Source organism: Phocoena phocoena, chromosome 4, assembly GCF_963924675.1.
Source record: "Phocoena phocoena chromosome 4, mPhoPho1.1, whole genome shotgun sequence".
In the NCBI taxonomy this organism is placed as follows: domain Eukaryota; kingdom Metazoa; phylum Chordata; class Mammalia; order Artiodactyla; family Phocoenidae; genus Phocoena; species Phocoena phocoena.
Genome location: NC_089222.1, coordinates 16,580,796 through 16,594,952, shown reverse-complemented (window position 1 = coordinate 16,594,952; position 14,157 = coordinate 16,580,796). Strand labels below are relative to the sequence as shown.

The following is a 14,157-nucleotide window of genomic DNA, read 5'->3' as shown; positions in this document are numbered from 1 at the left end:
CACACCGCTCACAATAAAAGGGAGATAAAGTAGAAAGAAAGAAAGGGAGGGAGGGAGGGAGGGATGGAGGAAGGAAAGGGTAGAAGAAAATAAAATAAGGTATAATAAAATAAAAAAATTATTAAGAAAAAAAATTTTTTTAAGTAAAAAAAAAAAAAAAGGATGGATAGAACCCTAGGACAAATGGTGAAAGCAAAGCTATACAGACAAAATCTCACACAGAAGCGTACACATACTCAGAAAAAGCGGAAAAGGGGAAAAAATAATATATCTTGCTCTCAAAGTCCACCTCCTCAATTTGGGATGATTCATTGTCTCTTCAGGTGTTCCACAGATGCAGGGTACATCATGTTGATTGTGGAGATTTAATTCACTGCTCCTGAGGCTGCTGGGAGAGATTTCCCTTTCTCTTCTTTGTTTGCACAGCTCCCGGGGTTCAGGTTTGGATTTGGCCCTGCCTCTGCGTGTAGGTCGCTGGAGGGCATCTATTCTTCGCTCAGACAGGACGGGGTTAAAGGAGCTGCTGATTGGGGGGCTCTGGCTCACTCAGGCCGGGGGGAGGGAGGGGCACAGAGTGCGGGGTGCGCCTGTGGCAGCTGTGGCCGGCGTGAGGTTGCACCAGCCTGAGGCGCGCTGTGCGTTCCGGGGAAGTTGTCCCTGGGTCCCTGGACCCTGTCAGTAGAGGTCTGCACAGGCTCCCTGGAAGAGAGGTGTGGAGAGTGACCTGTGCTCGCACCCAGGCTTCTTGGTGGCAGCAGCAGCAGCCTTAGCGTCTCATGCCCGTCTCTGGGGTCCGCACTGTTAGCTGCTGCTCGCGCCGATCTCTGGAGCTCCTTTAAGCAGCACTCTTAATCCCCTCTCCTCGCGCACCAGGAAACAAAGAGGGAAGAAAAAGTCTCTTGCCTCTTTGGCAGGTCCAGACTTTTTCCCGGACTCCCTCTCAGTTAGCCGTGGTGCACGAACCCCATCAGGCTGTTTTCACGCTGCCAGTCCTCTCCCTGCGCTCCGACCGAAGCCCGAGCCTCAGCTCCCAGCCCCGCCTGCCCCAGCGGGTGAGCAGACAAGCCTCTCGGGCTGGTGAGTGCTGGTCGGCACCGATTCTCTGTGCGGTAATCTCTCCGCCTTGCCCTCCGGACCCCTGAGACTGTTCTCTCCTCCGCGACTCTCAAGCTCCCCCCACCCCGCCACCTGCAGTCTCCACCCGTGAAGGGGCTTCTAGTGTGTGGAAACCTTTCCTCCTTCATGGCTCCCTCCCACTGATGCAGGTCCCATCCCTATTCTTTTGTCTCTGTTTATTCTTTTTTTTTTTTTCCCTACCCAGGTATGTGGGGAGTTTCTTGCCTTTTGGGAGGTCTGAGGTCTTCTGCCAGCGTTCAGTAGGTGTTCTGTAGGAGTTGTTCCGCGTGTAGATGTATTTCTGATGTATCTGTGGGGAGAAAGGTGAACTCCACGTCTTACTCTTCTGCCATTTTCCTCCTCTCTCTGGGTATTGAGTTTTTAAAAATTGTGGTAAAATATGCCTAACATAAAATTTACCATTTTCACTATTTTTAGGTGTACAATTTAGTGGTACTATATTCACACTATTGTGCCACCATGGTTATCATTCATGCCAGAAGTTTTTTATCTTCCCAAAGTGAAACATTATAGCCATCAAATAGTAACTCTGTATTCCTACCTCCGCCCAGTCCCTGGCAACCACCATTCTATTTTCTGTCTTTGAATTTGCCCATTCTAGGTAGCTCATATAAATGGACTCATACGGTATCTGTCCTTTTGTGTCTTATTTCACTTACCATAATGTCCTCAAGTTTCATCCATGTTTTAGCATGTGTCAGAATTTCATTCCTCATTAAAGTTGAATAATAGTTCGTTGTATATTGGAATTGTCTCTTCCTTTCTGTTGATGGACACTTGAGTTTTCTCTATGGTTGGCTTTTGTAAATAATGGTGCTGTGAACGTTGCTGTACAGGTATCTGTTCAAGTCCCTGCTTTCATTTCTTTTAGATACAGTCCCAGAAGTGGAATTCATAAGTCATATGGTAATTCTATGTTTAATTTTTTGGGAAACCACCTTGCTGTTTTCCACAGTGGTGTACCACTTTACATTCTCACCAGCAATGCACAGGGGTTCCAGTTTCTCCATATCCTTACCAACATATTGTATTTTCTGCTTTTTTTTAATAAACATCATCCTAATGGGTATGAAGTGGTATCTCACTGGTGGTTTTGATTTGCATTTCCCTGATGATTAGTGACATTGAGCATCATTTCATGTTGTTATTGGCCATCTATAAATCTTCTTTGGAGATTCAGTTGGGTTGATTTTTTTGTTCCTGAGTAGTAGGAGTTCTTTATGTATTTTGAATATTGATCCCTTATCAGATATATGATTTGCATATATTTTCACCCATTCTTTGGGTAGCCTTTTCACCCTGTGTTCTTTGATGGACAAAAGTTTTAATTGTGATGAAGTCCAATTTATCTATTGTTTTCTCATTGCCTGTGTTTTTGGTGTCATAATTAAGAAATCATTGCCAAATCTAATGTAATGATGCTTTTCTTGTATGTTTTCTTCTAAAAGTTTTGTAGTTTTTATTCTTTAGGGCTGTGATCTGGGTATTATGTACTTTTCCTCTGCTCATTAGAATTATTATATGGTTTTTTCTCCTTGGTGTGGTAAATTGCATTAGTAGATTTTACATTGTTAAATCAAGTTTAACTTCTTCTGGATATGACATATTCATCTTTTTTTTACTGTGTTCAGTTTACTAATATTTTATGTAGGATTTTATCTATTCGGTGTGATATTGGCCTATAATTTTCCTTTTCCTGTTGTCCTTGTTGGGTTTTGTTATTATTGATAAAATGGATTGGTGAGTTACTTTTTTTTTTCTTTAATCTGTTTATGTACGATTTTTTTTTTCTTTAATCTCAGTTTATGTATGATTCGAGTTCCCTTATACTTGAATGTGTGATGAAACTCATCTGTCTAACGGCCTGGTCTAACAGCCTGGCCTGATTTTATAGTACGGATTTATTTAATGGATATGAAACTATTTCATTGTTCTATTTTTTCCTGAATAAGTTTTGGTAAGCTATATTTTCTAGGAGATTTAAACACCAGTTTCATTAGTCTTTTTAACAAACCCAAGTTTGATTTTTGTTTTTGTTTCATTAATTTATTGTCTTACTCTTTTTTTTCTTCTCTTTTTTCTTCTGATTTCTTAAGTTGCACGATTTGTTTTTTTGTAGTTTTTTTATCTAAGTGTTTTTGTCAGTAGATTTCTCTGAAAGTAGTAACTCAGTTATATTTCAAAAGATCTTTTATGTAGCATTTTTGTAATTGTTCAAGTCTAAATATTTTCTAATTTATCATATCTTTGGTCTATGAGGTGTTTAGAAAGTGGTTTTCATAAATGTTCTTCTGTGCCTCAGAAAAATAAAGTGTACTTGTCATCTCCTTTTGCAGGGTGGACTTGGTGGTGGTGGTGGTTGATTGGGTTTTGGTCGACATTTTCACTGAAGGCATTTCCCTTTAGTGTTTCTGAGTGGTAAGGTATACTCTGCCCCACGTCTAATTTGTGTGAGATCAGAGGCTTGACTCCTATCCCTCTATGTGATATCCTTAAATACTAAGGGTATAGGTCACTGCCAAAATAGATGTTAATCGTTAGCTTTAATAATCACTTAATGATCTGAATTCATGCTATTACTTCATCTTTAGCCCTTGAGAATTTCTCTTGCTTTCTTGTAAACTCAGCTATGTATTTATAAGGATACCTTTAATATTTCATCCTGTATTTTAGGTGTTTTTAGTGAGTGGGTTTTGAATATCTAGCCTACCATATTTCTAGAAGGGAACTTTCAGTATTCTTATTTTTTTATCCACACTGTTTCTCTTCATGGTGTACTGCAGAATTGACTTTTGTCAGACCACTTGCTTATGCTTTAGTAGTGTATCATATCAGATCATCCTAATTTTTTAGGATGTTCTAGTATAAAGAAGCCGCAGATTGACTGGAAGTAGTTTTATGCATTATCCTTCAACAAGAGTACTTGCTGGAGGCAGGCAGTTGGTTTCTCAAACCTTCCTTTCTAAAGCAGCTAGTAGTCTACTGACTTTGAAAGGATTTAGTGACAGTAAATCTCAGTGAATCCCCAAGCATCAAATTTAGAAGAATGTAATCAAGTATTTTCAGTTACCTCTTAAAACAAAATTACTTTTGATTGAGAGAGCTTTTTCAATAATAGTCTTGTCAAAAAGCTTATTATTATTCGGTAGTCTTTTGGGCTACCGAATGACATCTATTTGAGAAAGGGTTTTATTTCTAAAATAAATGGGAAGAACTACTGTAGAACATGTTAATTTATTCTGAGTCTTTAATAACTTCAGGGTTTTACTTATCATTTATAAAACTTAGTATTTCTAGTTTGTTTTTATAGTAGTCTAAAATTCCCCTGGGCTTCTTCCTTCTTCCTATCTCACCACCTATATATAGACATCAAACAAAGTTGTTTTTTTCCTCCTAGATGTGATTGTGAACAATTCTAATGGCAAACTATTTTGTTTTTACATTTTATATTAGAAATATCTATTCTTAAAACTACTTTCCAAAATGTTTTATAGTATCATGTTACCTTTATTTCCATCTAAGCTTATTCATTCTCATACATCTCTATAAATTAAAATATACTGTTATCCCTTATTCCTTATAATATGAAACTGAGGGTCATAGAGTCTCCTGACCTACTGATCAGTAATGCTCTAGACAAAACTGCTTCTTCAGAGTGTCAGTAAGAGCAATTTAAATACTTGTATTAAGTAGGAATTAAAGTATATATAAACAGTAATTAGTTTAAAAGTGAAAATGATCATGTCTATTAGAGATGAAGATAGAAATAAGAAGATGGCACTATAACATAATGTTATGGACCCTGAAGTCAGACAGACTTCGGTTTATATCTCATTTCTGCCACCTAATAACTGTATGACTTTAGGTAAGTTACATAACCTCTTTAAGCCTGGTATTCTTGAAGAAAGGGTATAGATACAGCAATAGAATGAGCCTAATAGTATCATGACCATTAATTACATACATGTAAAGCACTTAGGCACAGTGCCTATATAAATAAATGTTAAGAATCCTTGAATACCTTCCAGGCTTGTTGGAATCCCATGAAGCAGGGCTTGGCAAACTGTTTTTGTAAAAGGCCAGACAGTAAATATTTTGGGCTTTGCCAGCCACATTCTGCCTCTGTCACACATTCTATTTTGTTTTGCTTTGTTTTTGCAACCATTTAAAAATGTAAAAACGATAATACACAGGCCATGGGCCCACTTTGGCCCCTAGGCTGTAGTTTGCCTATCTCTGCTGTAAGACATTACCCTTCAACACAGCACCACTAGAGTTTTCAAAAACATACTAAGTTTTTACCTCTTAAACTTTTAGCATTGATTTCATAATATTTATTGCATATTAGGGAATGCTTTTTCTTTTTATACAGCAAGTCAGTAGAGCAACTGCTCCTAATCTCTTTATTTTTTTTAATTTAATTTGATTTATTTTATTATACAGCAGGCTCTTATTAGTTATCCATTTTATACATATTGGTGTATACATGTCAATCCCAATCTCCCAATTCATCACACCACCCCACCTTCACCCCCTCCCCGCCACTTTTCCCCCTTGGTGTCCATACGTTTGTTCACTGTACCTGTGTCTCATTTTCTGCCCTGCAAACCGGTTCATCAGTACCATTTTTCTAGATTCCACATATATGTGTTAATATATGATATTTGTTTTTCTCTTTCTGACTTACTTCACTCCATGTGACAGTCTCTAGATCCATCCACATCTCTACAAATGACCCAGTTTCGTTCCTTCTTATGGCTGAGTAATATTCCATTGTATATATGTACCACATCTTCTTTATCCATTCATCTCTTGATGGGCATTTAGGTTGTTTCCATGTCCTGGCTATTGTAAATAGTGCTGCAATGAACACTGGGGTGCATGCATCTTTTTGAATTATGGTTTCTCTGGGTGTATGCCCAGTAGTGGGATTGCTGGGTCATATGGTAATGCTATTCTTAGTTTTTTAAGGACCCTCCATACTGTTCTCCATAGTGACTGCATAAATTTACATTCCCTCCAACAGTGCAAGAGGTTTCCCTTTTCTCCACACCCTCTCCAGCATTTGTTGTTTGTAGATTTTCTGATGATGCCCATTCTAACTGGTGTGAGGTGTGATACCTCACTGTAGTTTTGATTTGCATTTCTCTAATAATTAGTGATGTTGAGCAGCTTTTCATGTGCTTTTTGGCCATCTATATGTCCTCTTTGGAGAAATGTCTATTTAGGTCTTCTGCCCATTTTTAGGTTGGGTTGTTTTTTTTTTTAATATTGAGCTGCATGAGCTGTTTATATATTTTGGAGATTAATCCTTTGTCCATTGATTCGTTTGCAAATATTTTCTCCCATTCTGAGGGTTGTCTTTTCATCTTGTTTGTAGTTTCCTTTGCGGTGCAAAAACTTAAGTTTCATTAGGTCCCATTTGTTTATTTTTGTTTTTATTTCCATTACTCTAGGAGGTGGATCAAAAGAGGCCTTGCTGTGATTTATGTCAAAGAATGTTCTTCCTATGTTTTCCTCCAAGAATTTTATAGTGTCTGGTCTTACATTTAGGTCTCGAATCCATTTTGAGTTTATTTTTGTGTATGGTGTTAGGGAGTGTTCTAATTTCATTCTTTTACATGTAGCTGTCCAGTTCTCCGAGCACCACTTACTGAAGAGACTGTCTCCATTGTATATCCTTACCTCCTTTATCATAGATTAGTTGACCGTAGGTGTGTGGGTTTACATCTGTGCTTTCTATCCCATTCCATTGATCTATGTTTCTGTTTTTGTGCCAGTACCATATTGTCTTAATTACCGTAGCTTTGTAGTGTAGTCTGAAGTCAGGGAGCCTGATTCATCCATCTCCATTTTTTTCCCTCAAGACCACTGTGGCTATTTGGGGTATTTTGTGTCTCCATACAAATTTTAAGATTTTTTTGTTCTAGTTCTATAAAAAATGCCATTGGTAATTTGATAGGGGTTGCATTGAATCTGTAGATTGCTTTGGGTAGTATAGTCATTTTCACAATATTGATTCTTCCAATCCAAGAACGTGGTATATGTCTCCATCTGTTTGTTTAATCTTTAATTCCTTTCATCAGTGTCTTATACTTTTCTGCATACAGGTCTTTTGTCTCCCTAGGTAGGCTTATTCCTAGGTATTTTATTCTTTTTGTTGCAGTGGTAAATGGGAGTGTTTCCTTATTTTCTCTTTCACATTTTTCATCATTAGTGTATAGGAATGCAAGAGATTTCTGTACATTAATTTTGTATCCTGCAACTTTACCAAATTCATTGATTAGCTCTAGTAGTTTTCTGGTGGCATCTTCAGGATTCTCTATGTATAGTATCATGTCATCTGCAAACACTGACAGTTTTACTTCTTTTCCAATTTGTATTTCTTTTATTTCTTTTTCTTCTTTGACTGCCGTGGCTAGGACTTCCAAAACTATGTTGAATAATAGTGGTGAGAGTGTATATCCTTGTCTTGTTCCTGATCTCAGAGGAAATGCTTTCAGTTTTTCACCATTGAGAATGATGTTTGCTGTGGGTTTGTCGTATATGGCCTTTATTATGCTGAGGTACATTTCCTCTATGCCCACTTTCTGGAGAGTTTTTATCATAAATGGGTGTTGAATTTTGTCAAAAGCTTTTTCTGCATCTATTGAGATGATCATATGGTTTTTCTTCTTCAATTTGTTAATGTGGTGTATCAAATTGATTGATTTACATATACTGAAGAATCCTTGCATCCCTGGGATAAATCCCAGTTGATCATGGTGTATGATCCTTTTAATGTGTTGTTGGATTGTTTACTAGTATTTTGTTGAGGAGTTTTGCATCTATATTCATCAGTGATATTGGTCTGTAACTTTCTTTTTTGTAGTATCTTTGTCTGTTTTGGTATCAGGATGATGGTGGCTTCATAGAATGAGTTTGGAAGTGTTCCTTCCTCTGCAATTTTTTGGAAGAGTTTGAGAAGGATGGGTGTTAGCTCTTCTCTAAATGTTTGACAGAATTCACCTGTGAAGCCATCTGGTCCTGGACTTTTGTTTGTTGGAAGATTTTTGTTGTTGTTGTTGTTCTTGTTGTTGGAAGATTTTTAATCACAGTTTCAATTTCATTACTTGTGATTGGTCTGTTCATATTTTCAGTTTTTTCCTGGTTCAGTCTTGGAAGGTCATACCTTTCTAAGAATATTTCCATTTCTTCCAGGTTGTCCATTTTATTGGCATATAGAGTTGCTTGTAGTAGTCTCTTAGGGTGCTTTGTATTTCTGCAGTGTCTGTTGTAACGTCTCCTTTTTCATTTCTAATTTTATTGATTTGAGTCCTCTCCCACTTTTCTTGATGAGTCTGGCTAATGGTTTATCAATTATGTTTATCTTCTCAAAGAACCAGCTTTTAGTTTCATTGATCTTTGCTATTGTTTTCTTTGTTTCTGTTTCATTTATTTCTGCTCTGATCTTTATGATTTCTTTCCTTCTACTAACTTTGGGTTTTGTTTGTTCTTCTTTCTCTAGTTGTTTTAGGTGTAAGTTTAGATTGTTTATTTGAGATGTTTGGTTCTTTTTGAGGTACAATTCTATTGCTATAAAGTTCCCTCTTAGAACTGCTTTTGCTGCATCCCATAGGATTTGGATTGTCATGTTTTTATTGTCATTTGTCTCTAGGTATTTTTTAATGTCCTCTTTGATTTCTTCAGTGATCTCTTGGTCGGTTAGTAACGTATTGTTTAGCCTCCATGTGTTTGTGGTTTTTACGGTTTTTTTCTCTGTAATTGATTTCTAATCTCATAGTGTTGTGGTTGGAAAAGGTGATTGATACTATTTCAGTTTTCTTAACTTTACTGAGGCTTGGTTTGTGACCCAAGATGTGATCTATCATGGAGAATCTTCTTTGCACACTTGAGAATAAACTGTAATCTGCTGGTTTTGGATGGAGTGTCCTATAAATATATCTGGTGTATTGTGTCATTTAAAGCTTGTTTTTCCTTATTAATTTTCTGTTTAGATGATCAGTCCATTGGTGTAAGTGAGGTGTTAAAGTCCCCCACTGTTACTATTTTTATTAATTAATTAATTTATTTTTGACACATTGGGTCTTCGTTGCTGTGCGCGGGCTTTCTCTAGTTGCGGGGAGTGGGCTACTCTTCATTGCGGTGCACGGGCTTCTCACTGCAGTGGCTTCTCTTGTTGCAGAGCATGGGCTCTAGGTGCACAGGCTTCAGTCCTTGTGGCACATGGGCTCAGTAGTTGTGGCTCACGGGCTCTAGATAGCAGGCTCAGTAGTTGTGGCGCACTGGCTTACTTACTCCGCGGCATGTGGGATCTTCCTGGGCCAGGGCTCAAACCCATGTTCCCTGCATTGGCAGGCAGATTCATAACCACTGCACCACCAGGGAAGTCCCCCCACTATTATTGTGTTACTGTCGATTTCCTCTTTTATAGCTGTTAGCAGTTGCCTTACGTATTGAGGTGCTCCTGTGTTGGGTGCATATATATTTATAATTGTTATATCTTCTTTTTGGATTGATTCCTTGATCATTATGTAGTGTCCTTCCTTGTCTCTTGTAACATTTTTTGTTTTAATGTCTATTTTATCAGATATGAGTATTGCTACTCGAGCTTTCTTTTGATTTCCATTTGCATGGAATATCATTTTCCATCCCTTCACTTCCAGTCTGTATGTGTCCCTAGGTCTGAAGTGGGTCTCCTGTAGACAGCATATATATGGGTCTTGTTTTTGTATCCATTCAGCGAGCCTGTGTCTTTTGCTTGGAGCATTTAATCCATTCACGTTTAAGGGGATTATCTATTATGTATGTTCCTGTTACCATTTTCTTAGTTGTTTTAGGTTTGTTTTTGTAGGTCCTTTTGTCTCTTGTGTTTCCCACTTAGAGAAGTTCCTTTAGCATTTGTTGCAGAGCTGGTTTGGTGGAGCTGAATTCTCTTTGCTTTTGCTTGTCTGTAAAGCTTTTGATTTCTCCATGGAATCTGAATGAGATCCTTTCCGGGTAGAGTAATCTTGGTTTTAAGTTCTTCCCTTTCATCACTTTAAATATGTCATGCCACTCCCTTCTGGCTTTTAGAGTTTCTGCTGAGAAATCAGCTTTTAACCTTATTTGAGTTCCCTTGTATGTTGTCGTTTTTCCCTTGTTGCTTTCTATAATTTTTCTTTGTCTTTAATTTTTGCCAATTCGCTTTTACTGTGTGTCTCGGCGTGTTTGTCCTTGGGTTTATCCTGTATGGCAGTCTCTGTGCTTCCTGGACTTGCGTGGCTATTTCCTTTCCCATGTTAGGGAAGTTTGTGACTATAATCTCTTCAAATATTTTCTCGGGTCCTTCTTCTCTCTCTTCTCCTTCTGGGACCCCTATAATGCGAATGTTGCATTTAATGTTGTCCCAGAGGTCTCTTAGTCTGTCTTCATTTCTTTTCATTCTTTTTTCTTTATTCTGTTCCACAGCAGTGAATTCCACCATTCTGTCTTTCAGGTCACTTATCCATTCTTCTACCTCAGTTATTCTGCTGTTGATTCCTTCCAGTGTATTTTTCATTTCAGTTATTGTATTGTTCATCTCTGTTTGTTTGTTCTTTAATTCTCCTAGGTCTTTGTTAAACATTTCTTGCATCTTTTCAATCTTTGCCTCCATCCTTTTTCCAAGGTCCTGGGTCATCTTCACTATCATTATTCTGAATTCTTTTTCTGGAAGGTTGCCTATCTCTACTTCATTTAGTTGTTTTTCTGGGGTTTTATCTTGTTCCTTCATCTGGTACATTGCCCTCTGCCTTTTTTTTGTGTTTGTGTGTTTTTGTTTTGCGGTATGTGGGCCTCTCACTGTTGTGGCCTCTCCCGTTGCGGAGCACAGGCTCCGGACGCGCAGGCTCAGCGGTCATGGCTCACGGGCCCAGCCGCTCTGCGGCATGTGGGATCTTCCTGGACCGGGGAACGACCCGTGTCCCCTGCATCGGCAGGCGGACTCTCAACCACTGCGCCACCAGGGAAGCCCCCTCTGCTTTTTCGTCTTGTCTGTCTTTCTGTGAATGTGGTTTTAGTTCCACAGGCTGCAGGACTGTAGTTCTTCTTGCTTCTGCTGTCTGCCCTCTCCTAATCCCTTTATTTTTAAACCAGGACTTTTCCAGTGTATAACACCCTGCTAGTGTTGGAAGGTCTCCTGCAGAGGCAGGGAGTAGCTGTGTCTCACCGTGAAGACTAGGACATTGGCAGCAGCTGCATTTTCATTATTGACATTTATATTTTAAAATATCTATGTTTTTTTCTTCTACTACCCATTTATAAGCCAACTTTTTCCTGAAATGAAATTGTTGAGACTGTTGGGTCCTTGATCAGTTGTTTTCTTAAGAATCTGTATAGAAGCTAAATAGCTCCAATTTCATTATAAAACTTTTTAGAAATTTTTGAAAGGGAAGTAACCATAATTCTCTTATTATTGCATTTATTCAGTTATTTCCATGTGATGGGCTTGACCACTTAGGCCTGTTGCTTCCATTTTTTCCTTAATGATATTTTTTAAATTCTGTTGTGAATTATCTGAACCAGTTTCGGAACTCAAACAGGCCCATGGAGTTATTGGAGCTTCATAATTTTCAACTAATTAGAGTTTTCTATTACACTAGTAATACTTAGATTAGTAACATGATTGCTGTTGTCCTAGGATAGTAATACTGATAGCACTCCTGGGAACCCAGAGAATGGGATGGTTCATATTCTTTCTTCATTGTATACTTATAAAGCCTTAGTTTTATATGTGTGGTCACAGTTCTCAGGTTCCATGTTACCTTAATATCCTTACTAGGAAATAAACTTTATAAAATAAACTACCTGTTAGAAAACATTTCTTTTTCTGTTCCAGTTGAAGTTGCGCAGTCTGAAGTTGGGCCATTTAATGATTCTGCTCATGTGGAGCCCCTTATTGATTCTACTCATATTTCTCTGCAAGAAGAAAACCAGTCTTCCGTCAGTCATTGCCTCCCTGATGCTTCTACAATTACTGAAGAAGGTTTATTTAGCCAAAAGAGTTTTCTTATTTTAGGTTTTACTAATGAAAATGAATTTAATATTGCAACTATCATAAGAGAAAATGCTGGAAAAATTGTGTCACTTCAGAGCAGAGTTGTTGCTGATTATGCTGTGGTTCCTCTGCTGGGGTGTGAAGTACAGGCAACTGTGGGAGAAGTTGTTACAAATACGTGGCTGGTAAGAAAACACTGTAGCAGTTGAAATATAGTATTGAAGGATGTCTGAAACTAGGAGTACACATTTATTTCTTAGGCAGTTCAGTTTCAGTAAATTCGTATTTGGGTTTGAGCACTGTCTGGATTTTGCTTTTAACAATGGAAAGTGTAAATAATAAACTATGCAAGCTTCTTGGTCCTAATCCTGGTAGAATAGAGGGGCCACACCAGCAGTGTTCCTTCTTAGGAAGTTACTCCAGGTCATCTCATTTCAATTTTCCTAGTTTTCTTACTACCAAAACATGACATACACTTTTGTATTATTCCATCTTGTTGGCTTATCACTAATAATTTCATCATTGATTTATTTTTCAACTTGCAAAGAGAAAAAGTGATAATACATTGGAAGAAATTAAATTTTAAGCAAAATTCAATAAATTCGATGATAAATCTGACTGATTTTAACATCCTGTATAATGGATTGGTGTGAATGTATTTCTTTAATGTTATAATTTTAAATGTGTTGAGAATGAGCATATATACACATTTATATGAAAGTAAAATTGGTTTTTATCTAAACTAAAATTACTGTTACTGTAACTGAACCAGTGTTAACCACTAGTCACTTATTTCAGGTTGATGTTATTGTTTCTCTTGTTTTTGAAAGGTAACTTGTATAGACTATCAGACTTTAACTGATCCAAAGTCAAATCCTCTCTTCACACCAGTCCCAGTAATGGCAGGAATGACTCCTTTAGAGGATTGTGTTCTTTCATTCAGCCAGTGTGCAGGAGCTGAAAAAGATTCGTTGACATTCTTAGCAAATCGCCTTGGAGCAAGGTATGTAGTATTTTCAGTGTACCTGCTGTCTTGGTGTACTTTTTATTTGTTTTGACTTATAGAAGAGCATTCAAATTAGGATTTCACTGGGTGTCTTTATAATATTTATGAGGAGTGTGTTGCATATCTATGTGATGGCTCAAAGTGGGAGAGGGAGAATGCTGTTAGACAGATGCCTGGCAAATGTTAAGGCTCCAGGTGTTAATGCTTACCTACCAGGAAAGGGAATATTTAAAGCTGATACGTGGGTCGTTATTGAGTGTTGCTTATCTAAGCATTATTTATTCCCTTCCATATGCCATCTGGCTGATATATTCTTTTTCAGTGTACATTCATTGTTTTTCTGCAGTGCGAATGTTAAGCAGAAATAATGAATACTTTGGGAGAAAGAAAATGAATTTTAAAGTTCCAAAATCCAGATTAGCCCAACCTGTAAGTGAACTTTAATGGTGGCTGTTTAAAAAGGAAGTAGAAAACTCATTATATAAATAAATATAAATGAACTAAATTTTACATTAAAGGAAAAGTTCTTTTAGATTATATCATTAAGCAGCACTTAAAATGCTTTTAAACAAGAGACACATCTAAACCTAAATGATTCAGAACATTTGGGGAAAAAAAAAGATGGGCAAAGATATATCAAAAGAAAAGAGAGTGTTGCAGTTTTAACATCAGACAAGTTTGGATTCAAATCAAAAGGCATTAAACAGGAAAAAGAAGAGCACTGTAAATAAAGAGTGCTATTTACACTGAAGGTAAAAAATATGTATATACCAAATAGAGCATGACTACCATTCATAGAACAAAAACAGCAGGAAATTCAATGAGGAATCAGCAGAAACATTAATTGTAAGAGACTTTAATTCCCACCTTTTACCTCATGACAGGTCAAATGGAAAACAAGAAAGAATACAGATTTAAACAGCATAGTTAGCTATACACTCTAAAACAGTGACCATACCATTTCAAGCACCTGTGGAACACTCATAAACGTTGCCTG

General features: G+C 37.5%; 1 protein-coding gene across 1 annotated transcript in view; it reads left to right on the top strand.

The window, feature by feature from the left end:
* TOPBP1 (DNA topoisomerase II binding protein 1) overlaps positions 1-14,157 on the top strand; it is a 77,698-nt gene that overhangs the window by 25,995 nt on the left and 37,546 nt on the right. Inside the window, exons 11-12 of the mRNA XM_065876205.1 lie at positions 11,996-12,339; positions 12,985-13,157. Of these exons, the coding sequence (XP_065732277.1) occupies positions 11,996-12,339; positions 12,985-13,157 (517 nt within the window). The remainder of the gene's footprint in view (positions 1-11,995; positions 12,340-12,984; positions 13,158-14,157) is intronic.